The 26,099-nt window shown below is 40.1% G+C and overlaps 1 protein-coding gene across 8 annotated transcripts in view; it reads left to right on the top strand.

Annotated features, from left to right (window-relative positions):
* The window catches only part of rimbp2a (RIMS binding protein 2a), a 66,224-nt gene that overhangs the window by 29,508 nt on the left and 10,617 nt on the right, over positions 1-26,099 (top strand). For 3 of the 8 annotated variants that reach the window (XM_041970881.1, XM_041970885.1, XM_041970882.1), the window contains exons 4-17: positions 4,252-4,341; positions 7,971-8,093; positions 12,903-13,007; positions 13,881-13,931; positions 16,603-16,807; positions 17,916-18,073; positions 18,267-18,346; positions 18,440-18,549; positions 20,179-20,988; positions 21,229-21,252; positions 22,337-22,488; positions 23,524-24,288; positions 24,393-24,548; positions 24,811-24,957. In XM_041970881.1, the coding sequence (XP_041826815.1) occupies positions 4,252-4,341; positions 7,971-8,093; positions 12,903-13,007; positions 13,881-13,931; positions 16,603-16,807; positions 17,916-18,073; positions 18,267-18,346; positions 18,440-18,549; positions 20,179-20,988; positions 21,229-21,252; positions 22,337-22,488; positions 23,524-24,288; positions 24,393-24,548; positions 24,811-24,957 (2,976 nt within the window). The remainder of the gene's footprint in view (positions 1-4,251; positions 4,342-7,970; positions 8,094-12,902; positions 13,008-13,880; positions 13,932-16,602; positions 16,808-17,915; positions 18,074-18,266; positions 18,347-18,439; positions 18,550-20,178; positions 20,989-21,228; positions 21,253-22,336; positions 22,489-23,523; positions 24,289-24,392; positions 24,549-24,810; positions 24,958-26,099) is intronic. The other 5 variants (XM_041970884.1, XM_041970889.1, XM_041970886.1 and 2 more) reach the window with 4 other exon arrangements.

The following is a 26,099-nucleotide window of genomic DNA, read 5'->3' on the forward strand; positions in this document are numbered from 1 at the left end:
TCACATTCATCTTCCCAATTATATATACATCCTTTACATCCAACCTGCATCCATTACATGTCAACTATAAGGCTGCGTCTGAGCATGTCAACTTTGCAGAGGATGACTGCAGCTGACACCTCGTGATTTGCCACGTCTACATAATTAATAGTTAAAGGCAGGAACAGGGACATGAGCATTTGTGGCTGCTACTACAGCTGGGTGTGGTTCAGTCCACTGGAAACTGTGTAGTCTGCAGTGATGTGATGTGGCAACAGAGTGTCACTATTAAAGCAGCACGTAACTTACTCACCAGTGTCCGTTTCTTTTTGCCCTTGTCTGCTCTCTACTGATGTCTTGACTTGATTGTGTCTTTCTTCGACATCCCTGGCTGCCTTTCTGCTTGCACGCAAAGAGATGAATGAGTCTGGCTGGTCCCTCACTTGGTCTGTTATTCTCTCTCCTCCTCTTGGCCAGGGTTTATTGAGTTCCTTGAATGTAGAGATAAATTTGATCATAAGCCTCTGAGCTCCCCAATATTTTCTTGCGCAGAGGTTGACAGACAAATCATATTCTCTTTTTACTTGACTGTGTAATAGGCCGGGTGCGGGAGAGCATAATGCATTTATATAAAGCGTATCACAGTATGGTAATGATTTAAAGAGTGCAGCTCTTCTGTGATGAAATAAAATAACTTAGAAAGCATATTTCACTGGTGCAATAGTGTTCCAGATTTTCTGGACTCTGTTGTAAGGGGAAAATTCTGCAAGGTGGAGTTTTTTCTCTTTCAAGTGTGAGACTTTAAATGTTTTGCCTTCCACGGTGTCTAATTTTTCAAACTGATGAAACACCCAAAATACACTTAGGTATTCATTTAATTTTGGTTGAGACATGCAAAAAATTATAACTTCTACCTAGAAAATGTATAATCTGCATGCATGAAGTTTTGTAAGTTTTGTAATACAAAAAAAATTTTTTTTAAGTAAACCACTTTGGGTGAGATGGCTGCTCCCTGATGATGTACAGTTGCTGGAATAAAATAAATAAACATTAATCAGTTTCTTTATTTGTAATAAAAAGCTAAAAATGTACACTTTTGCAGCACATATATTTGCAACATTAGAATTATATTAAATGTCTTAATTGAAAGGATTGTTTATATTTATATATTTTTTATATTTTATTAATGTCATATGCAAATAATTTGTTCAGCATACATAGACACAACTGGATTACATTTACCAATAAAATCTTTTGCAGTGTATTACTGCTCACATCAGCAGCAAATGCTAAGACCGCCGGCACTCAAATTAGCAGCTAATGCTAACGGGCGCCGTCACGTTCAACAACAGGATGTGATGTCACCATGCACATAGTTGAAATCTGATATGGTAATTTAAAGTCACACTTCGTCCTTTTATCAAACAGTAAATAGTCTGATGCTATTGATCTGATTTACATGATGGCATGTCATAGCTGTGCCTGTAAAAATGTTGCCTTCACTTTCCAGGCTTTCTCCAGCTCTCCTAGATTCCTTGGTATTTCACCAGTTTATGTTTATATTGGGGGTGGGACTTGCAGTAATGCGGTAATGATTATTTATTACAAAAAAATTAAGACATTACCAGAAAGCTTATGACTCAATGCCACATACATGAATCCAGGAATGCCTGAAGATGCACAAGATTAGCAACACTCTAGAGCCTTCACTGCAAACTCAATTAAACTGTGGCAGACCACCCTTGAGGCCAACTTCGAGCAAATTGCACAAGTCTCCATCAAATATGGTATATACCAAGGCGACGCTCCGTCCCTGCTGCTGTTCTACATAGGCCTGAACCCCTCAGCTAATTAATCAACAAGACTGGCTATGGCTACCGACTCAGGAATGGGGTCACCATCAGTCACCTCCTCTACATGGATGGCATCAAACCATACGCTAAGAGTGAACGAGACATTGACTCACTGATCCACACCACCAGGATCTACAGCAGGGACAACAGGGAATTGGAATGTCATTTGGACTGGAGAAATGTGGCCGAATGGTGACAAAGGTAGTCCACACAAAGGACAATGCACTCCTAGAGGGCAGAATAGCAGATGTTGAGAAGTACCTTGGCATACTACAAGCAAACGGCAACCACGAAGAAGCCACAAGGAAAGCTACCACAGCCAAATACCTGCACTGAGTAAGGAAAGTTCTGAGAAGTCAACTCAATGGCAAGAACAAGATCCAGGCAATTAACAGCTGTGTCCTGGTTAAAGGACATAGCTGGTCAAAGGAGGAAGTTCAAACCACAAGGACGTTGGTCACCATGCATGGAGGGTTCCCCCCCAAATCCAAGTTCCAGACACTTTATCCTAAGTGCAAAGAGGGAGGCCGAGGACTAGTGAGCATCAGGACCATTATCCAAGGTGAAACAACCAAGCTCCATGAATACAACAGGAAGATGGTCCCAAGGGATGGAGCACTGAGTGAATGCCTCAGGCAAAGGAACCTGGAGGAGAATGAAATGGGGGAACCATCATGGGAGGACAAGTCCCTGCATGGGATGTACCACCGAGAGATAGCTAAAGTGGAAGATATGAGCAAGTCCTCCTAATATCTAGAGAGGTCTGGACTGAAGGACAGCACAGAGGTGGTAATCATGACAACACAGGTGCAAGCCTTGAGTACCAGGGCAATTGAGGCCCAGATCACACCAGGCAGGACCCCACGTGCAGGCTGTGCAAAGAGGCCCCTGAAACAATCCAGCACCTCAAAGCAGGGTGCAAAATCCTGGCAGGTAAAGAATCCATGGAATGCCATGACCAAGTAGCCGACACAGTGTACAGAAACATCTGTGCAGAATATGGACTGGAGACTCCTAGGTCACTATGGGAAACACCTCCCAAGGTGATGGAGAATGAGAGGGCTAAGATCCTGTGGAACTTCCATATACAGATGGATAACAAGGTGGTGGCCAACCAACCAGATATTGTTATCATCGATAAGCAGCAAAGGAAAGCCCTAGTGATCGATGTAGCCATCTCCAATGATGGAAATATCAGGAAAAAGGAGCACTAGAGAAATACCAAGGACTCAAGAAAGAGCTAGAGAAAGCCTGGAAGGTGAAGTAGTACCAGTGGTCACTGGGGGCCGAGATGGGAGGTTGGGTGAAGGAAGAGTTTATATATATATATATATATATATTTGTTTTTTTTTACATAAATGTGTTTATAGTTTTTATAATAACAGAGTGATGTTCAGCTGACTCTGCTGCTTTGCCCTGCTAGTCTTATCAAGAAGATTAAACTGGTCGACAACTGATTTGCTCTTTGTTCAAAGCTGACCAGACAAAAAGACTAACTGCTGTTATAAATGACTACCCCACATTATAATTTAGGGAAATTGAGAATGACAAACAGCAGCACAAAGTAGTATTAAGTGCCAGTATATGGTCAGTCACAGTAAAATCACTCTTGAATGCTCAGAGCTGTGAGAGGAGGAGAGCGTTGCCCTACTTTGAGTCTGGCATAATTATGTAATGCTTGACTACCTGCAGTACCACTGGCATGACAACTTCTGACTGTGAATGTGGACTGTGGAGAGAGCAGACAGGAACTGCACACTTCTTTTTAATCCTTTTACACATCTTTCAATTTAATCTAATCTTGAGCTGGAGCAGTTTTACTTAGATTATACACCCATTTGCATATTTAGCATGCCGTCATTCTTGCTTTACACTTTTTTCTTCTCTTTTTGTCTTTCCTAATCTCTTTTCGCTTCCTGTTGCTTTTTCTTGCCATCCAAGTCTCCCATGTCTACTCCCTTACACCCTTCCATCTCACTCCTGATCTTTTTCTTCCTGATCTCTTGTCTTTTTCAGCACTCCTCCTCCACTACCAGTGCCACATAGCAAATGGAGGGTGACAGTATGCAGCTGCGGGTTTTGTCCTCCAGACAGCATCTTAGAGAAAAGCTTATCCAGACACACACACACACACACACACACACACACACACACACACACACACACACACACACACACACACACACACACACACACACACACACACACACACACACACACACACACACACAAAGGCATAGAGAGAGATCAGCACTAACCTGAGTCTTTCATTTGTCTCTTACATAATGACTTAAATGTGGAGTTGCTCAGTGTGGCTTGCATACATTATGCACTCAGAAATAAAGTCAGTGAAAAAGGAAGATGTATCATAACATGACAAGACAATAAACTCTTCTTTTCCCCTTGCTCTTCTCTTCAGAAAGCAAAGCTCCATGCCGCCTTGCAGGAGAAAAATCGTCTGAATCTTGAGCTGATCAACCACCACCTGAAAGCATCCAAATATGACCAGGTCAGTTATTCAAACTTTTATCGTGCAAATCATATATTTCAAGGACACACTCTCACACATATACGACGAATGATTGAGCAGATTGTGATCAATGTAAAATCTTTTATATTTTGGATTCTAAGTGATAGAGGGGCTGCATCTTTTTATAGGCTCAGTGGGGAACGTTTTTCATTTCCACACCTGTAGCTGTGGTATCACCAACCCACAAACTTTTTATTTGGTCCTTATTCATTTTTATCATATTACTTTTTACACTAAAAACCTACATATGGTATTAATGTAATCTAAATTTCCTGCCTAGCCCACAGATTTCACACATGCATATAAAAAAACTCCACACTCACCGACCCAGAAGGAGAGACAGTGATCGTCTGTGATTGTAGGCGATTAGCTGCTCTGGCGCTAATAGTGCCTTTCACAGAGGGGGCAGATTTGACACATGTCCAGTCGCTCTGTTCTGCGCTCTTGCTCCAAAAATGATGCCATCTGTGCCCTGACAAGGTGGGCACAGACATGAAAAAAAAGTGGGGCTACTGCATCTCCACTCTTGCCAAATATACAGTGTGAGCGTGTTTGGTTGGCTTGTAAAGGCAATCATAGCAAGGCACAGGCGGAATGTACTGGACGGTGCATAGACAGCAAATGAATAATGAAAGAGGCAAAGGAGAGCTGTAGACACAGAGTGTGAAATGAGGAAACAAGACAGTCGTGGTATCATTAGAGAAAGTAATCACAGAAAATAAATTGTACTTGCTTTGAAAGACCTCTTTAAGTGCTGAAGGGAATTAACCATTCTAGATTTTTTTCTGACAGTTTTAAAAGAAAAATGAATGCTCTTACACTTAGGATCATCTGTTGACAGAAATGTAATGATATATTCATAACTATGTTTTAATCTCTGTGGACTTGTGTGCAAATAGGAATCACTGGGTTTTCAGTTGCTTAAAAGAAGTAGTTTATTTTCAAAGTTGCCAAGGGTCATCCTCCACCATTTTCCACCATCATGCTACTACAGTAGCCTGGAATAGACAAATGGAATAATGGGTCCAGAGGAAGGGTACTTTAATTATATGTAATATCCTGGCAGACAAATGTATTTTGCAGCTGTTTGAAAAGTTGTTTGTGCATGTCCTCAGGAATTAATGCTGCAAGCTCCAGTATGCAAGTAATCAGTTGGGGCAGTGTGGATCGATTTGACCAGATGTAACGTCTAAGGACTGAGTTGTGAAAATTACACAAAGTTTCAAAGACAACACACAGCCTGCTTGTTTTAAGGGTCTTACATCCCATCTACAATGCTGCCACTGTATTTTTTTTTTTTATTTTTCCATATTTTAAAACTAACAAAATGTTAACTCTCCTCTATTATCGCCAAGATTAATATTTTGTTTACACCCTAATTATTGGATTCACAGAAGGTCCAATGTGCACCCTAGTAGAATCCTCCAGTAATAAAAGCATTGCACAAGCAAATATGAACAATCGCTTTCAGAACATAGCCGGTTGCTTACATCAATGTGAAAAAGCTAGATTCGCTTCTAATGGTACACAATTTGTACAAATTTGACACTTTTGGTTTTCTCAGAGTTCATTAAATGATGAAACATAAATATTCTTGAACTTAGATGCATACTTGAATTAGGGGACAACATTTGACCCCCAAGTAGATGCAGAGATGGAGCAGGAAAGATTATACAGCTGGCATGTGTTCTGTGACCTTGAGTTTTCTTTATCTCACTGAAAATGTCAGTAAGATATGTGAGTTTGGTGATCCAGACATTAACATTGTGCAGCAGCTCTGTGCATTTTTGGAGAAGTAAAAACTTCCAGATAGAAGTGTATAATTCCAGCACACATTACAACACTGTTTCATGTTGAAGCCATCGAGTGCTTCAGTAGCTCATTGTCTTCTTGTCCCTCAGAGATTCATTTGCAAAGCACTCCTCTTGGCTATATTGACTCCTGTCATGACAAGAGTCCATGACATCTGACAATTCAGCACTTCAGTCTTTAGGAACAACTGACTTAACTCAAAATCATTTGGAGTTACATCCTTTACAAGTGTAATTAATCTACTCTTTAAACCAGCCATTAAGTTTAAAAATCGCACCTTGATTATATCCAAAGTTCATATAATTATCTGTATATTTTGGGGTCTTCTTTCATTTGCGCTTACCTTTGTCGGCTGAAAAATCATCAGCAGTTGCTGCCTTCCCACATGCATTTTCACTGGTGGTTGTTGCAAAGGAGGATTTCTTTTTAGTGCCCGTGGAGTTTTTTGGTTGAATGACAAAAACTTTCCATTTTAGCTCATAGCAATGTCCATTATAATCATAATGACATTATAATACACTGGTTCAGTCGTTGGCTGTTTTGGATGAGAGCTGCAGTGTTTTAGCCAGAAATATCTGATTGCACAAGATTCCTGGGTGAAGTAAATTGTGTGTGTTTTTTTAAAGTAGTTTGTCTTGCTTATTTATTTCACAAAGGTGGCTTCCTTTCAAATAATATTAGAGCATGCATCCTTATGTTTTGGATCCTAGTCAGCTGGTAAGTGAATAGGCTCTCGGCCAATCATGGGGAACCTGACAGAGCCAGCATGTAACGTGCAGTCTTGTGATTGTCACAGCAGCAATAGCGGTGGGTCTTTGAGTGCAGGAGGCTTGAAGGGACAGGTCTAGGTTGGTCATATGCTGTGAGTGAACTGGTGCCCAGCTTGAGATAGTCCCTGTGTGTCACTGAATGTGTGCAATTTTGACTCAAAGATATCATCTTTATCTATATCTTTGATATATCGATATCTTTATATATATATATATATATATATATATGTATATATATATATATATATATATATATATATATATATATATATATATATTGAATTTATGTTAATGTGTATATCATAGAAAATGGGGGGAAGGGACATTGAAAATTTAATAAAAAATCTTTCAGGAAGAAATTGTTATAAAATATCAATAACATTTATAACGTTTCATATTTTTTTGCTTCCTCTCACATCTTTGTGGAGAATTAGTTCACACTTGCAACTTGCAGCTCTTAAAAATGAATCTCCCCCCCAAAAATTGATCTAATTTCTTTGCAGCTGCTTGGTTTTGAAGATTCTTTGTGTTTTGTTAATTAATGAGAAGATGGTTGCATGGCTTAGGCATGGTTCAGCCCAATCTTTTGAGGCCACCTTTAGAGGAGCAAGCTCAAGGCCAATAACTGATGTCAGAATGAGAGGCAGAATGCTTAAGTCGGTGCCTCTGTCTCATCAAGACTAAATGAAAATGTGCTGATTAATTTCTCTTCAGTTTGTGAACTCTAAATCAACCCTCCAGCCAACAACAAAAAAAAAACACATTACAAAAAAATCATAAAAATCATCATAAAAATTGCATCCATGTTTTCTTCTTAAAATAATAAAGATGGCCACATTTTGAAGTAAAACAGTTTTCAGTTTGTTATATTTTTCTTTTTGTCTCCACTGACTGTTTACTGTCTTTTAAATTCATGTCGTTGTTAACAGTCAACATTACATTTGCTTGCTCCTCATATTTCTCCTTATCCTTCTTGCTCTGTTCATTCTAATATCTGGACTTCATTTGTGATTCATGTCGCTGCAGGTGCAATCTAACTATGAGCAGCTGAGACAAACCTTTGCTGTGGTAAGCCAGGAGCGAGAAGTGGCCCAGCAGCAGAGGAGCCAACTCCAGACCAAAGTGGATAACCTGGAACAGGCTCTAAAGGTAAGATATCAAATTTATTAATGTTGACCTTTTTAAAATTTCATAGTCTAGTTTTCAAGTTAGACATTATATTATTTCTATGATAAATCATCAGTTAAACATTATTCATTTTTAATAGATTACTTATGTCAAATATTTCTCTGAATGTGGACTAAGACACACAGAGATCAGCTTATGATACCTTAATAATGACTAATGCCTAAATCATCCCTTGTCAGTGGTGGTGTTTGGGTCACAGCAGTCATCATATTGAAAAAAAAAATAAAAATAAATAAATATATATATATATATATATATATATATATATATATATAAAATGAACTATACCCAGTTGTTTGAAATTATTCCCTCATCCATATGTTTATACTTTAAGAAAACTTAAGAAATAAATTGGTATGTCATATGAGGTGAAATATTACTTGTTTCAATGAGAGGCTCTCTTTTCATTGAGCTTCTGTCTGCCAGTAGTAATCAGACACAGGCTCACTGCACTACAAGAGGCACTCCCATTACAAATCCTCGCCTCCCTGCATCTCCTATCGATTGTCTGTTTGTCAGGATATTTGAAAGAGAAATGTCCCATATGAGAAGAACTGACCCGCTTCCAGATACAGCAATGAAAGCTTTGTCACTTTCTTATTGAGCATTGATTATGGAGGCAAAGAGACTATTAAGAGAAAATTACATAGGACGATGTGGGTGAAGAATTCAGAGATGGCGGAAGCTTGAAAAAAACAGAGGCAACAGATTTTTTGTAATAAAAAGCTTTTCTAGTCATATAGGCACTAGAAATTCTGTTTTTGAGCAAATAACAAAAGGCTTGATGTTACAGTTGTGGACATTATGTTGCAGTTGCCTCCATGGCCATTTTACTCTAATGACATTATCCATTTTCTAATAAATCCCAATAGTTTGCTTAATTTGAGAGTTTGTCCAACACCTCAGGATGTGGGACTACAGGTGGACTGATAAACTTATAGAAACTTTGACAAACAAATTAGGTGTATCTATATAAAACCACCTGGAAAGTGTCTTTTGAGGACTGGAGGTGGAAATATGTGAAAATATGTTCTCAGATGACACATTATAATATTTTGCTGAACTGCCTTTAGCTTGATTATGGCACACATTTGCTGTGGCAAAGCCTTTTCCAGCACATCTCAAAGATTGTCAGTGAGGTTCTGGTCTGGACTCTGGGGGTCAGTCCATTATTGAAAATGATGTCTCATGCTCCCTGAACCACTCTTTCCCAATTTGAGCTCAATGAATCCTGGCATTGTCATCTTGGAATATATCTGTACCATCAGGGGACAAAAAAAATCAATTGATGGAATAACCTGGTCATTCAGTATATTCAGGGAGTCAGCTGACCTCATTCTTTGGACACATAATGTTGCTGAACTTAGACCTGACCAACTGCAGCAACCCGAGATCATAGACTGCCCCCACAGGCTTGTACAGCAGCCACTAGGCATGATGGCTACATCACTGCATCTGCTTCTCTTTTTACCCTGATGCTCCCATCACTCTGGAACAGGATAAATCTGGGCTCCTCAGATCACATGACCTTCTTCCATTGCTCCAGAATCCAATCTTCATGCTCCCTAGCAAAATTAAACATTTCTCTCTAGTCAGTCTCACTGATTAGTGGTTTTCTTACGACTACACAGCTTTTCAGTCTTAATCCCTTCAGTTCCCTTCACATTGTGCACAATGCATTGTACAAGCATAGCCCTGAGTTATACTAGTGTTTTTCTTCGATTTGATTTCACCCAACATTTAAGTTTCAATAATCTCCTTAGATGTTTTCTCTGCTTGATGCCAATGAGTTTACTCTTCTTAAACAGACTAACGTCTTTTCCACAACAACGGGATGTGTCTTTGCTTATGGTTGTTTAAGAAATGAGAAGCAACTCATTGAGTCATTGCAGGTTAAATAACTTGTTGCCAGCTGAAAGATAATCACCCATGCAGTAATTATCCAATAGGAGGCGTGTACATATTTGCTTAGTTCAATCTAGGTGGCACCTTTTGTTTAGGCCTGGCAGTGTAAATACTGCAGTATCATTGTTGCAAAAATCAGATATCATAAACCTTAGACTAATCTCTCAAGGCCTTTCCTTGCTAGACAGTAACTTGCTTGTGCTCAGGCCTTGATTGTGGTGAAGTTGGAATTACACTTGTTGATGCAGCAAACTTTTTCTTGGGACAATTGCTGGAAATTAAAATTGGTGTACTAAGTAGACAAAATCATGCTGCTCCACCGAAGCTTCCTAGGACTATTATATTTAACATGTCATTCATGGGTTATTGTTAAAAGGTGTGACCATGTAAGTGTAAAGCCTAAATGTGCAATGTTTTAAAAAACAAGTTTTAACTCAGGCTCCAGTGACAGCCTCTTAGCCACCCCAGTCATTGGTAGCTTAAATCCTCTCCAATTATGCAAAGCAGAGTCTGCCTGCTCAGGATGCTTCGAAGTCACTCTGGGAGGTAAAGAAGCTTGCCTCTTTTTTCAAGGAAGACAGAACACAGGGAGAAATCCAAATGTCTAAGCTTTCTAAGCTGTCTCTTCTTCTTAAACTCACAGAACCATCTTATGGCCTTAACTCAGTTTCTGCAAGATGTGCCAGCTGGTTGGGACTTCACGGAGAGATACTATATAGTCGTTTGGCACAGGTTTGAGATGAGCTTGGATGGCCATGTATGACATCTTTATCTGAGTCAGATCACAATGTAGAGTAAAATATGTCATAGATGTACATTAAACATTATGCAGCAAAAAGCCAGCAAGACTGGACATTCTTCAGTCTCCATTTGCTTACTGTGCTTCCACAGTGACATTTCATATGAGAGTGCAATGAGAGGATTAGTGTGACCTTAAAAAACACAAATCGTAATGTGTTAATTACTGACATTTAAGATGGCTGGTAGGTATATTTTGACACTGTCACAGAGAGGGAAACCAGCTGTTTTTCCCTGCTTCCAGTTTTTACAGCTAAATTGAGTGACTGCTTGAGGTAGCATTGTATTTAATATACAGGCAGCTGAGTGCTATCAGTATTCTCATCTAATTCCTGAAAACCATTTGTTCAATAGCTTGGTTTAATCTGAGAAGCTTAGTTAATACTTTTCTTTAAACTATGGGATTTATTGTAATCAAGCTGATGCACTGAGCTTTTGCATCGGCAATATATTTTTCCTTTTTACTTTTTTCCCCCAGCTATCATCCGAATGCAGAGTTGCTAACTGCAAATCACTGTAGCAGAGTTAGCTTCTATATTTTGGGTGGTCAGAGGATGGACAAGAGCTTATAAGGGGGGCCAAAAAGGAAATTATTCAGTTTTTCTTGCTGAAACACATATGCAGGGCTGTGATAACTGCTGTCTCATTAGAGAGACATGAGTGATAAAATGTCTTTACATTAATAATCTGGATCACCAGTGGAAATATTTGCAACAACCTCAAAAGGGTCAATAGAAAGGTAAACGTAAGGTCATTTGGTTTCATTTATAAAAATAATCTAAAATTGACTGTTTTTGTGACACATTGCGAGACCTCAAACTGCGCTGTGCACTCACCGCTCTACTGACACACTGTAGAGCTGCATGACGTGTGTGTGGTTCACCCACTGCTCGTGCACGGTGACATGCAGAGGCAGAATGGCCTCTAAGCTGGATCTCCAATTTGGAGTTAACGCCCTTGCTACGCATTTAAGTTGAAATATATATCTTTTCCCATCTGAATTATCTGAATTAATGTATGATAAATATTTATTGTCGAAAATTAATCGTAGCTTATATATTGGGGCACAGCTCAATTAGAATGGGGCATGTGCTTCAGTAAATGGGGTCTGGCGATGCCGATGGAGTCCAGAGACCCATGACAGGATCCTTTTGTCTGACCATAGAGACTTCTGTGGCCAACTCCACATTGGGAGCTATCAGGGCTGTTGACACTTGGACTGGGCTGTGTCTCGGCCTGAGCTGTGTCTTTCCTCATAACAAAAGTCAAAGGCTATATTTCTCCACATTTTCATGTCGTAACTTATTTTAAAATCCACTAACAGCTTTGCTAGCCTCCTGTTTAAAGTCAACTGGACCATAGTCAGTGCTAAGTAACTTGCATGCTGAAGTACTCTTTAAACATTCTTTATATATTTTTTCTCTTCCTATGTAAACATTCTGATTGATTTAAGTTGATGTTTAGTTCCTAAATACACTCAGTGAAAACTAAGAAAAATGTGACATGGTTTCTCCACATAATCTTGAAACTAATCTAGTGCTAGCATATAACTAGATTAGCACTGCTACGTAGCTTCAGACTAACATCAGCCTTTCATAACATTAGCAATTGTACTTGCACAAGGACAAAATCTCTTCTATGAGCATACAGCCAAATGTCAATATTTTTAAACTATTACTAATTAGGATCCTATAAAATTTATTTCAGATTGGTGTAGTGACACTGGTGATCCATGTGTACCTGGAAAAATGTTTCCATCTTTCTCCTCTTCCTCCACCACCACCACCACTTCCTCCTCCTGCTGCTGTGATCTGTCAATCACCTTAGCTGGCATGTGGGATGTCTAATGGGATTTCAGAAGTCCCCAGTGCCTTCCTAACCACTCCTCTAGCTCTGCCACTTGCTCCTGCAGAATACACCTACCTCTCTTAAATAGCAGCATTTAAACAAGTTCTAAGGCTTCTAAAGTTTTACTTTTGGCAAAGAAAGCCTGTTGCTGGGCAACTCTTTGGCAATACTGTCAGAAATCATCTCTAAATAGCAATCTTTGTCTCTCTGCCCCCCCAGCATATGCATGAAGCTGTAGAGCTAAAGCAGCAGTTGCAGATAGAGCATGAGCACGCCTTGGTGGCCCTTCACACCAAGCAGAAGGAGATCAATCAGCTGCAAAAGGTATGGCCATATATATATATATATATATATATATATATAAACTTTTTTTTACTTTCTTTCTGCTGACAAAGATTATTTTTAACAGATCATTGATTTTTTCCGGTGACTTCTCGCCAAAGCTGCTTGTTCAATTATTGATGTATCAGTAGCAGTAGCCAGTTTATGCTGATTCTCTGTCATAGAATCACTGCTATCATTCCAGAAACACAAAGACCTCAGCAAAAGGTTTAAAAATCTCTAGATTTTAACTAAAAACAAAAATATCTGGAGAAAATCCATGTCTGCACTTTGAAAGATTTTTTTTGACAAGTAGGATTACACCATTTATAGCAGAGCTGCTCATCTCAAGATGAGAGGAACCTGCATTTCATCTTAAAAAAAAAGTAAAACAGTAGAGAAGCTTGATCGAAATAAACTTTTTCAAGACCTGATGATTAACTAAAATTTATTTCAAATAGTTTAATCTTACATACTCTGTCTTTACATGTTTTATTTATTTAAAATAATTCTATAGGCATAGTCTGGCAATATCTAATGTTAAACTTAGAGCTTATAAACCCTACATAAAAGCTTTGACTTTATGATTTATGAAAAAAAAATAAATAAAAGATACCACTGGCACACAGTTTCAGTGACTTATTCTGTTGCATAAAAGTGTTGCTTAATATTCTAGACTTTTACCACCTTTAACTGGACTTTAACATACCTTAAAATAGACCAGTTACTCTTCATCTGAGCTGTGTTATGATGAACCAGTGAGCTTCATCCATGTTACTGCGCTGACAGCATGTCAGCTGTGTGCTGTCTACTCTGCATCATGGACTGTGATCACGGTGTCAGCTGTCACTGTATGTTTCTGTATGTTCCCTGCAGGCTTGGGCTCAAATTGACCAGGAGCATGAGGAAGCAGTACACCTGTTAAAGGTATAGTGACATGAAAGAAACATGTTTGCCAAGCTTTACATAAATACAACATTTCTGAGAAATAGTTTAATGTTTCTTTGAATAATAACTTATGAAGTAATACATTTTCAGGATGGTTCATTGAGTATTAAGTTAACGTTTCATCATGAAACAGGGGCAATACACTGTTTTATTAAGAAGGGAAAACAGTCAGAGAAATCATGAAATCATTGTGTAGCTGTTGGAATATGTTAATCTAGCCCACTGTAGTGCACAAATCAGGACTATTTTCCAAAGAAATCTGCCACACACAAGCCCCTTTTCGACCAAAGATGAACAGGTGCTAGTTTGGTGCTAGTTTTGTTATCCACAAACAGAGCCAAGTCATCATAACGTCATGTAAAACATCTATTCGTACATTGCATCCATAACATATCTAACGTCACAGGTAAAGGGAATTTCCTCTTGTTACACAGTAGTAATGCCATAAAACTGCTACACTTAACAGGTTCAGTGGCATTCTGAGCTTCCACCCTGAAATCCTCCACCATGGACAGGAGGGTGGACTCAGCTGTGGTGGGGTTAAAGATGCCAGTTGTTTGGTTTGCTGGCTGGTCTCCAAGAACAGAATTCAATTAATTGAAATGTGAATATTTTTTGGGGGGGTTTCCCATTGCGTCTGCATCCCACCTCTCTTATCTGGTACTTGAAATCCTTTTCAGCTTTTTCAATTTGTTAACTAGCTGATCAGTGCTTTGTTCTTTATTATTTATTTTAGATTTCAGCAACAACCATAATGCAAGGAAACACTAGGTCTCCTCTTTAGACCAGTTTTGTTTGTTCTTATAATCTGCTTCGCTGGTTTGAAGATGTTGGTCCATGTTTCAAAACTCTTAAGTCGGCCAGGAACCAGCTCCATCCAAAAGGGGACTGTGGGTTAAAACAATAGCTCCTTGCTTTGCTTACATGGACACAAGTACTTTGACTGAGTTTCTTCTCCTGAATCCTCCTAACTCTTATTGCAAAGCATTGATTTTGATAATCCAGAGGTGTTGGCTCTCATCTGCTAAATAGTTTATTCTCCATGCAATGGAGCTGCACTGATCATTGATTGAGTAGCATAGAAAAAGTATGCAATTGTCAAAATATCAAAGCATTTTTATACAAGGCCTAAAAGGCACAGATTGCAGACACCTACAGTACCTTAAATTGAGGTGTTACCAGGTTAAACAAGTATAAACATCTGTAAAGGTGGACAAATGGTGGACAAAAAGGTTGCCTCATGTTGCAACTACTAACAGTAATGCATCAAAATTAAAGCTCCTAAATCTATTAACCTGAGTGCATGCAGCTCTCATGCACAGTGACAGAAACTTAATGGATTCTGTTGTAGTTCTGAGCCACTTTTTTGGTGATGTCACACAAATGGAGGGATCACTGTCAGTTTGCAGCCTGATGCCCTCTGCAGTGAAGCAGGTGTAAATTACAACATGAAAGGTATGCGTTCAAACACCAGTTTTGCATTGGGATTTACATTCATAAATCTTTCTCTCCCTTCCTAATATTTTTATCTTGTGTTGAAGAAAAATATCACCCAACTTGTCTAACTGGCTTCTAGTTTTAGACCTACACATTCTATTGCTGCATCTGTGCTAACCCTCTCCCTGCGCTCAAATAGCTGACCCATGATACTTCATCACAGCCTTTTGAGATGCGTCACTGCCTCATCTAGTGGGAATTATTTTATAATTTCACCCTAAATCCCTCTGTGACAATGGGTCACAGACTCCTTTGAGTGCAGTTCAAGTGAGGTCGTGTTATCATCCATCAAGCACTTTAATACGATTTTACTGAGCAAGCAGCCTGAGTTTGGCTCAGACAAACAGTTTGGTTCGAAAAATTAAAGTTCCTCAGTCAAGGAGTAAGTTTTCTTCCTGCAGTACAAATCTTTTTCACAGGCCTCTTTGTGTGTGTGTGTGTGTGGGGGGTGGGGGGGTGGGGTGGGGGACATTACTTGTACTTGGCTCGTTCCCTCTTTTTTATACTTTAATATTGTGTTTTATCATCACTTTTCTTTTTTCTTTTAAGTTTTCATTCTTTGTTTCTCCTTTTCTTTTTTTTTCCTTTCCTTTTTCCCCGTCAAAACAGAACAATAAGGACAGAATGTTTCAGGTATTTATTTTCCTCCCTGATTAGATTTCTCCTCCTTTATATGTCACAAACCTTCTCAAAGTGTTTTGTAACAGTTTTATAGTAAATAAAAATCCAGAGGAACACTCAGTGAGATTGATTACTACATTATTTACTGTAACACCTCAGATCCTGCATGGCTTCCTCTGATAGGATGCCTGTGATATAATGGATTAACTCTTTGCAGTGCTCAGGCTTAGTTATCAAAATCAGGTTTTGTTATGTATCAGCAGATGACTCTTCACTTCTACATGGTTTGTTTTGACTGCTGGAGGTGTGAATATAACCATCAAAGCTAAAAAAAATGTTCTTTATGGAACCTTTTGTAATGTTGTCAGTGTTCCATGCACACTGATAGATAAAAAAACAACAACTTTTTTTTAACCCATATCTATGTAATTACATGTGTGATTAGTTCACTCTTTTCCCCACAACCTCCCCCTAACCCCTCTTTTCTTTGCTCATCAACACTCTTTCTCCCTTTTCTCTTTATCTTTCAAAGGTCAAGGTTTGTGACCTAGAAAAGAAATGCAGGTTCCACAGTGATCACTTCCGTCAGCTTTCCAAAGAGCTGCTGAATTTTCGATTGCAATCAGAACCTGTGGTGATCCTTAGAAATAATCCCACCTTTGCATCCCAGATCCCATCATCAACAGAGAAGAAACCCTCAAAGGTCACGGTTGGATTTGAAGCCCAGTCCAGAAAAGGTGGGTCAGTGACTAAAGGTCAAACCTTTGATAGTTTTGGTAATATTCTGAACTTGTTTGAATTTTCTTTCTTTAGTTGCTAAAATGAGCATAAATTTGTTCATTACTATAAGCAATTGTGTTGGATTTATTTTCATTTTTGTCAATGGCTGACTTTATTGTTTGCTTTCTTACTAAATATATATTAAAAAATGTAGAATTCAATGCCAACAACACAGGTGAGGGTGTCAGGATTGGGTATAACAGGAACATCCACTGGAGGATTAGTCTTTCCAGCCAAGGTTGTAGCTTATCACTTAATGCCAAATCCCATTAAAGATTTATTAATCAGATAAAAATACCCATTAATTACAGCATACAATGAAATCTGTCAACACAGAAAAATAACTTCTTTGTACTTCTTTCAAACAGATTTAAGTTCCTGCAGGATTTCAGAGAACTGTCCAACCTTTAGGGAAATGGGTACCTGTTCCCACAGCAGCTGAATCAGCCCACTACTCCTGATAAGAAGTATACACCAATAATGAAGAAACTACTTATTTGTAATTTGAAACTACTGAAATTGATCTCAAACCTGATGTGTAAGATGAATGAGAGTTAACACATTAGTATTCTAATGGCTCATTGTGCAACCTGCAGAGCCTGCAGATACAACCATATTACTGATGTAGATTTATACAGGCTAGCACAGACTAAAGGTCTTTGAAGTGCTGGAAATCCAGTTTTATCTTTCTCCTCACTTATGACTGAACTCACTGGTGCTTTTGTGCTAATGCATTACAGTTCTCACCCTGTGATGGAGAGGATCTGTGTTGTTGACTTTTTCTAATTTCCTCAAGGAATTTGACTGTTTGTACTTTTAGGCTGCAGATTTCTATATGAGATTTGCTGCATTTTTCATTTGTGCTTTTACCTCCAAAGTGATACTTTAGGATATATGTTGATTGCAGAGGGAAAGGTCTTATGGGGACAGAGTAGCTTTCGCCCTGAAGGGTGTTAACTGTACCATCTTTTAAACAGGCAATCAATAGGTTTGCAATGAGCATCAAATGGGTGAAGAGGGAATGATGGCTGCTCTTTATTTGCTATTTAAATCCATGTCTCCCAGGTGATGAGAGTGCTGCAAATACACCACTACTGATCTCCCAGTTCTTGCCCGGTGCTCTCCAGATTGGAGAGAGAGAACCAAGAGAACAGCTGTCTATCAAATCCAACACCGTGACAACGGACTACCCCTGCAGGCTTCGACAGCTTTCTCCATCAGAGGTGCCTCTGAGTGACAGTGCAGCAGTACCTATAATCACATTCATTTGAAACACGTGTAATTTGCCATGTCATTAAGATTTTTCTGTCCTTGTTATGTGTTCAAACGTATTGGATCAAATTTTGTAATAGACTAGTATTTTTATGTTACTTATGACTTAATTATTAGTAACACTTACTTATAATTAATCAATAGATGGAGGATGAGACCAGCCCATCACCCAGGTCCAAACCTCGCTACACAGGCCAGGTCCGCCTTTGCACTGCCCGTTACAGGTGAACGAAACAAGCAACAAGAACGTTAAATTCGTGGAGCCTATTCATTTACAAGTGAATGAAATAAAATGTTAATGTTTCTTTTCTTTTAAGTTATAACCCTTATGATGGACCGAATGAGCATCCTGAAGCAGAGCTTCCCCTTGTGGCTGGAAAGTATCTGTACGTGTATGGAAACATGGATGATGATGGCTTCTATGAAGGTGAGATGCTAGCCTAAATTGTAAAACTGCATTTCAAGATGTTCTTTAGGTGTAAAATAACAGCAGCATTAGTATGCAAATCAAGCTCATAGGCACAACAAAAGTCTAAATAGTGCTGCACAAGGAACAAAAATTTAATTTCTTTGTTGCATTGTCTGATGTTGATAAGAATGCTTGACAGACAAAACAAAACACACAACACAGCATTTGTATCATTGTGAATTGTCATAAAATGACAAAAAATAACAAGAAGTGTGTGTCAGTTCACATTTTGCTCTCACTGATTTAGTTCTCTGCTTTCTAAATAATCACTTCATCTATTGTCCGAGGAATATTGACTTCAATGGCCCATAGTAAATATTGTGATGCATTTTGCACCTTTTCTTGATGAATCTCCTACACTTTGGGTTATGTGGCTAATATGTGACAATACGGCTCAATCAAACCATAATATGAAAGAACATACAGTGCTCAAGATGCAATAATTTCTGTAAACATTGCTGCAAGATGGTTTTTACACAACAGCTTGAATGACTTGGCGCCCTTACACTGAGCATATCCATCACATGCCTTTTAGCCATGTTTATTCTGTGACGTCATCTTAGTCAATGCTGGGTGTCACCAGGAAAACTTCCTGCATACTTTTTCATAACTGCTGATTGGAGTGACTCTCTTTTTAATCTCTTTAGAATTATAAAGGCTTCTCCATCAGAGGCAATCCTAATCCCCCTAGCTAGCAATCGTGCAGCCAGCACAGTCTGTCGTACTCACAGTGGAACTCAGCTGCAGTGATTCATTAGCTGTGGGCGGTCAGATTGCACGGTATTGTGGAGGAGCTCTGTATTTACCACACAGGAGGGAGACTTGGGCCTCAGACCAAGCTGTTGACAAGATGGGACCTTAGTCCCTTTTAGTATGATGACTAATCCAGTGGGGCTCAGCTTAGTCACCATCATACAAAAACAACACACACACAGTCTATCTCATAAACACTTGAGAAATTGCACGGAGATGGTCTTAAGGTCACCCAGGCATCTGTGGAAAAGGGGATTGAAGGGCAAGATGATAAGGACCTTTGTCGAAGAGAAACTTCTTGCCTAAAGGTAAAATTGCACCACAAATGTGACCTTTTTTTCCTGAATTTACTGCAGAAACTACATACTCAAGGGTGTTCCTGGACATTTTCCAAAAGAATAACTAAAGTCCAACTACCTGTGAAGGGATGTTTTCTCCTTTTTTTTTACTGCAAGAAGCATGAGAGGAAGCATCTGATGTATGCCGCCCACCTTTGGCTCACAGATTATCCCAAAATGCTCTTATTAATGCCTCTGTCTTGTAGTAGGCCATGAGTGGAGCCTAATTTAAACAATAATGGGGGGAATCACTGAGGGTGCTACCCTTTCGTGTGGAAGCATTTGTAGAATTACAGCTTCTTCAGGTTCCAGCATTTCCATGTTTTTCAATCATAAGTAATCACCCCAACAGGTCTCTCTTGTAAAAGAGACTGTTTGTCTCAATGGAACTACATGTATAAATAAAGAAAAAAAAAAAAAAAACATGCACATGGAGGCAGGCAAAAAGTTATTTCTGAGTTGTTCTTTATACATCCCTCCTTTTTCTGTATCACAGGTGAGCTGCTGGATGGCCAAAGAGGACTTGTTCCTTCTAACTTTGTGGAATTTGTCCAGGACAAAGAAAAAACAGCTGGGGAGGGAGGGGAAGACATGGGCCCTCTGGACCATGCACCCCTGGCCTTGATGGCAACGGATGGAGGTGCCTCCCAAGATGGCCTCCTGGGCACAAGTAATGCCTTGGTTCCATATAGCAATGGGACAGGTGGGCCCTTGGATCTCGAGGACTTAGCTGAAGATGTTGTGCCTTACCCCCGTAAGATCACTTTGATTAAGCAGCTGGCACGAAGTGTTATTGTGGCCTGGGAGCCTCCAGTAGTGCCTATGGGCTGGGGGAACATCTCTGGCTACAACGTTTTAGTGGACGGGGAACTTCGTGCCAGTTTACCATACAGCGGTCGGACCAAGTGTTTGCTGGAGAAGCTGGACCTGGACGGCTGCGTTCATCGCGTGTCAGTGCTGACTGTCACTGACAGGGGCTTGTCAGATGAGCTGCGCTGCACCTTGCTGGTGGGAGCCAACGTGGTGGTGGCGCCATGCGGTCTTCGGGTGGATGACATCCAGCGTGACACTGCCGAGCTCTCTTGGCTGCCTAGCAACAGTAATTATGGTCACACTGTGCTCTTAGATGGAGTGGAGCATGCAGTGGTAAAACCAGGAAGGTATAGACTACGCTTTCACAACCTGAAGCCTCTGACAGTGTACAAGGTGTCGGTGGTTGCGCAGCCCCACCAGGTGCCATGGCAACTGCCACTTGAGCAGAGAGAGAGGAAAGAAGCTGGTGTGGAGTTTTGCACTCAAGCAGCTGGTGAGAAACACTATTTTCTCTGCAATCATATACAGTCAACATCAATATTATTATTATTGTTTCTTTTACAAGATTTTAACAATCCTGTTGTTGGTTAGGAGGTTTCAGACTGCTGATACCTTTTTGATTCCTATAAACTGTAAAGTTAGCTTTAATGTTGAAGTGATTTGTTATCTCATTTCCTTACTATGCAATTGTTTTGTATTTTTTTTTGGTTTGTTTTTTTGTTTTTTTGTCCAGGTCCAACACCTTTTTGCAGAACAGGTCAGAATAAAACATCAGTGCTGGGCTGGTTTTCCTGTGTTTTAGCAATAAAAAATATGGAAAGCCGTATATAGATATAATTAATGCTTTAGGGAGAGGGTCATGAGAGTGAAATTGAGAATGATGATCATGCATTGTTCAGTGTAATCAATCACTGAAGGCATGTGGGTAAAATAGCATTTGGCTGTGGTTTGGAGATTAAAAGCATTTACTCTCATTTACAAACAATATTTTGTGTTATATTTAAATTGCATTCAAATTTAAACATGAATTGTTGCTTGAAACCAAATTCAAATGCAATTTTGCCCAAGTTTGCCATGCAGAGCACATCACTAATTAGGGACCGGCTAAGCACCATGAGATATGATCAGTTATTACTGTGGTGAGTCATTTCTTCAGCCTGTAGCCTAGCCTGGAAAAAACACTTCCATATAAAGCAGTGCCCCCCCTACTGCTTATTGAAAATCCAATTTTTCTTATTTTGTGCATTTACTTTTGCTTGAATGTAGTTATGCATGTGTTATCCAATATTCCAGCTGAGAGAAAGACAAAGAATTAGCTGTAGGTGGTCTCTGTATTGTTTCCTGCATGCGGGTACAGAGGGAAAAGAGACAGCATTGGTTCCATGTAGCAATGGGACAGGTGGGCCCTTGGATTAGTGCTAAGTTTTAATACTCAACCCCCCAAAAATATTGTTTTAGAAACATTAAGCCAACTTACTTCTACTACTCAGTTTAATTACAGAGTTTTAAGGTTATGAAAAGGAGCCCAGAATGTTTTGAAAATGCCTCCCACCAGCTACTAAAGGTTTTGCATGTATCCCCACAAAAGATGAAAAAGATGTTATGCAATTATTGTACACATGTAACTTTATATTGGAAATTGTAAAATAAAGCCAGTTTGTATTGTAGTCCCCTCCACTTCCTCACTCCCTCATTTATTTCTAGGCATTTCTGTGCATGGTTGTGTTTGTACCCATTTGTGCATTAGATGAATGCTTCACATCTGTTTCCTCTTAATATGATGGCAACATTAGGGAAGCAAAATAATAGATTTTCTTCTTACACATGCTCTTCACCTCCAGGCCCTCCGCTGCCTCCGCAGGATGTGCAGGTGCTCTGTGGGCAAGCTCCAGGGGTTTTGCGGGTTCACTGGAAGCCTCCCATCCTTTCTCCCACAGGCACGTCTAACGGGGCAAATGTCATCGGCTATGCAGTCTGTACTAAAGGACAGAGGGTGAGTAAGCACGTCTTAATAATACTGACATCGACTTTATTCTTTATTCATCTTAGCCTTTTATAAGGAAGGTATAGAGAGTGATAGTGGGATGCCCATTTTTAGTTTTAAAGGCATTGCATATGATTTAGAGGGGGAAAAGTATCATGCTTAGTGAGAAGGGAATCTGTATGTCAGAGATCCTCATGCTGTTCACAGATATAATATTAAATACTGTAAACACCGTGTAAATTGTTTAATGATGTTTAATCCAGTTGAAAACCTAGGATATACATCACAGATGGGATGTTAATAGCCTCTTTGGCAGGGGTATTATGTCATCAGTGCCTTTAGTGTACTCAACATTGCCACCTACTTGTGATTAACGCTCAGTACATGACTCTCATTCTTGAACCTGTAAATGTCTTGGGAAGGTCTCTCACCCCCTCTGGTGACTGCTTAAATAAATCAACACAAATTATTTGAAAAGTTTAGTCAGTTTATGACTAGATTTGCTTCAAAGCTGCTGTCTGTCGGTTAAAATTTGAGGATTAATTTTCCCACCCAAGCAAACTTATATCAATTTGTTTCAAAATTTGACTAACAAAGACCCAAAATAAAACATAATAAAGTGTTTCAGTTTGTACTGAGCAGCACAGTTCCTTTTTCTTTTTACACTACTTGGGATAAATAAACATAGAACTCACAGGCCATACCCAGAGTTGAGAGTTAAAAGCGTGTCAGATAACATCAGTTTCTTTCTCAGTCATGCTGAGGAAGACTGTCAAACCAAACCACGGTTATGGTATACCCAGTTCAGTTAGTGTTGACATAAACATCTGGCCTGATGTCATGTCAGCCTATATGTGTAATGTGTAATATGAAGGATTGTGCAGCAGCTGTAGGAAAATTTGCAGTAGTTGGGCATAAATACTGTTTTCACTCTTGCAACTTACAACATCATTTGGTGTGTTTTGCTAGAAAAAAAAGAAAACAAAAACTTCTAATGCAGATCCTTTTGATATTTACAATTTATTTCCTTCTGTTTTTTCCTAGGTAGCTGAGGTGTTATTCCCAATGGCAGACTATGTTACTGTTGAGCTGACAAGGATTCAATGCCTGGAGGCCAGAGAAGTCATTGTTAGGACGCTGTCAGTACAGGGAGAATCCCAGGACTCCCAAGTCGCCGTCATTCCAAACAACCTGCTTGTGCCTCTACCTCCGATTCCCCTGCCACCACCAATGCACCCTCACACGGGTCCCCCGCCTCACCCCCATGCTCAACCCCATCTCCATTCCCCTCACCTTCCTCACCCCAGCCCCCAGCTTCCTGCTCCGCCCCATGGACAACCACTTCCGCCACATCCTCCACACCCTCAATCTCATCCTAGACTTCCCCATCCAGGAGGGCCCCCTCAGCCCCAGCTTGGACTCCCACATCCCCAACCTTTACATATTCAGCCTCATCCACCTCATCAGGGTCCCAGGCCCCAGCACCAACTCCCTCTGTTACCCCACCCTCAACCCCACCCTATACCTCAGAGACCAGTAAGTGCCAGAGACCTGGATGCCAAAGAGCACACCGCCCACCACGGAGGAGCTATTCCACCTGGCCAGCCTGGCTGGGATCCCACACGATCTCCTTCACAGCCTCCTGTGCCCATGCAAGGCCACACTCTTGAGGCCCCTCGTCCTGCCAATCCACGTTCTCCATCCCCTCAGAGGATTCTTCCTCAGCCCAGAGGCACGCTCATCCCAGACACTGTGGCCAAAGCCATTGCCCGAGAAGCAGCGCAGAGGGTGGCGGCAGAAACTGGCAAGGTCTGGAAATGAAAGGCTGGATGCAGTTGTGCCTAATGACATTGAAATGACACCTTCACACAAAGTGAAGATAAATGTTCATTGTATTTCTTTTGTGTTTTCAGGGAGACAGGAGGCAGGACAGATACGGAGAGCAGGGTTATTCATTTCACCAGCATCACTCTGATGAGGAAGACGAAGATGAGGAAGGGTTTGCACGTGGCCGTAGGAGAGGGCCCTCAGTTGATGAGTTTCTCAGAGGCTCTGAGCTGGGGAGGCCGGTAAGAACAGAGTGATAAGTGATGAATTCTTTGCCCTCCTGTGAACACTGTATTACTCAGTGGAAAACCTCTTAGCTGTATTAGGATGTGTGTGTGTCTGTGCATGCATGTTTGGATAGTTGCATGCATCCACTCTTTTGCCCACGTTTCTGTGTTTTTTCATGTGCGTGCCCATCCCTGTGTTCTTTGGTATGTCATTTGTTTGTAGACTTAAACAATTGCGTCTGTGTGTTTGTGTTTGTGTCTTTGTAACAACAAAAAGCCTCACTATAGTCACAATGAAGATTATCACAGCGAAAGCAGCCGGGGCTCTGACCTGTCTGACATCATGGAAGAGGATGAGGAGGAGCTGTACTCTGAGATGCAGCTGGAAGAGGGACGGCGACGCAACTCGCACAACACGCCCAAGGTGCAGTTCTTTGCACTTATTATAAAACCCAAGACTCCACCACTCATGTTTATTATTATTTAGCGAACTGCACAGGCACAGATACTTCAAATGAGACTGCTGCCTTGACTTGCATTTGATATGTGTTGTTGGTGCGTGTGCTGAGTTTATTTCAAATTGACGTAGAAAAAGTTGCAGCTCATTGGACAGAAACAATTGGCACGCCAGTTCGTTTCACCCAATTACCGGTAGAGTCCTTCCTAAGTAGTGTTTGGAAAAAGGCAGGTGCACCCAAACAAAACTTAGCTGGTGATTACCCAGCTAATCAGATGAACAAATGTTCCAACCTGAACCAGTAAGTGAATATTAACCTCCATTATTGATTGTTATTACAACTAAAACCCACCTGTAGCTGCCTGTACAGGATGCTGAGTGGCTTGAACTTTTGTGCTGCACCCACAAACAGAGTTTGCTGCATGTAAAGATGGATTCCCTCAAGATTGGATTCCATGGCTCTCACAAGAAACCAGCAGTATCTTAAGATGAAGAAGGTAGGAGGAGAAGGTCAATGGACATGGACATGGACAATTACAGGACAATGGACAAGAGATAAAAAAAGGCCTCAGGTGTAGTTGAGTTACAGTAGTCAATGTGATGTTGTGATAAGATTAAATCAGATTAAATATCTAAAACATTTTTGTTGAATATTTATTGAGCACTTGTAGTTTCAGTGCAGCGGACTTATATCACTGCTTAGTTTAAGTAGGGTCATCATCCTAAATTCCTCCTTCCACTTTTCCTCAACCCTATTCCAATTTGGTCAAGGAAAATCACTCAAGAAAAATTATAGGAGGTTGCATTTTTTTACTGTTCAATTGAACTCCTTGAGGATAATTCTTTTATGATGGAGAGCAGAGAAAGACACAGTGATACTCTTTGTTTTAAGTCGCTTCCACACGGTGAACAGTTGGTACTTCTGATGAGCTCCATTGTTTCACAGTTTTAAGTGACGCTCTTATGAATACATATGGTCGAGTCTCTATGCAGCTGCAGTTGTTAATGATTCAACTGTTTCAACTCGCCGTTACTGTTTTATCTGCCTGATTTAGCAAATTACTCTGTAAATTTGCTGCTGTCTATCAGCATCTTTGATGTTTCAGTAA

This window comes from Melanotaenia boesemani, chromosome 19, assembly GCF_017639745.1.
Source record: "Melanotaenia boesemani isolate fMelBoe1 chromosome 19, fMelBoe1.pri, whole genome shotgun sequence".
Classification (NCBI taxonomy): domain Eukaryota; kingdom Metazoa; phylum Chordata; class Actinopteri; order Atheriniformes; family Melanotaeniidae; genus Melanotaenia; species Melanotaenia boesemani.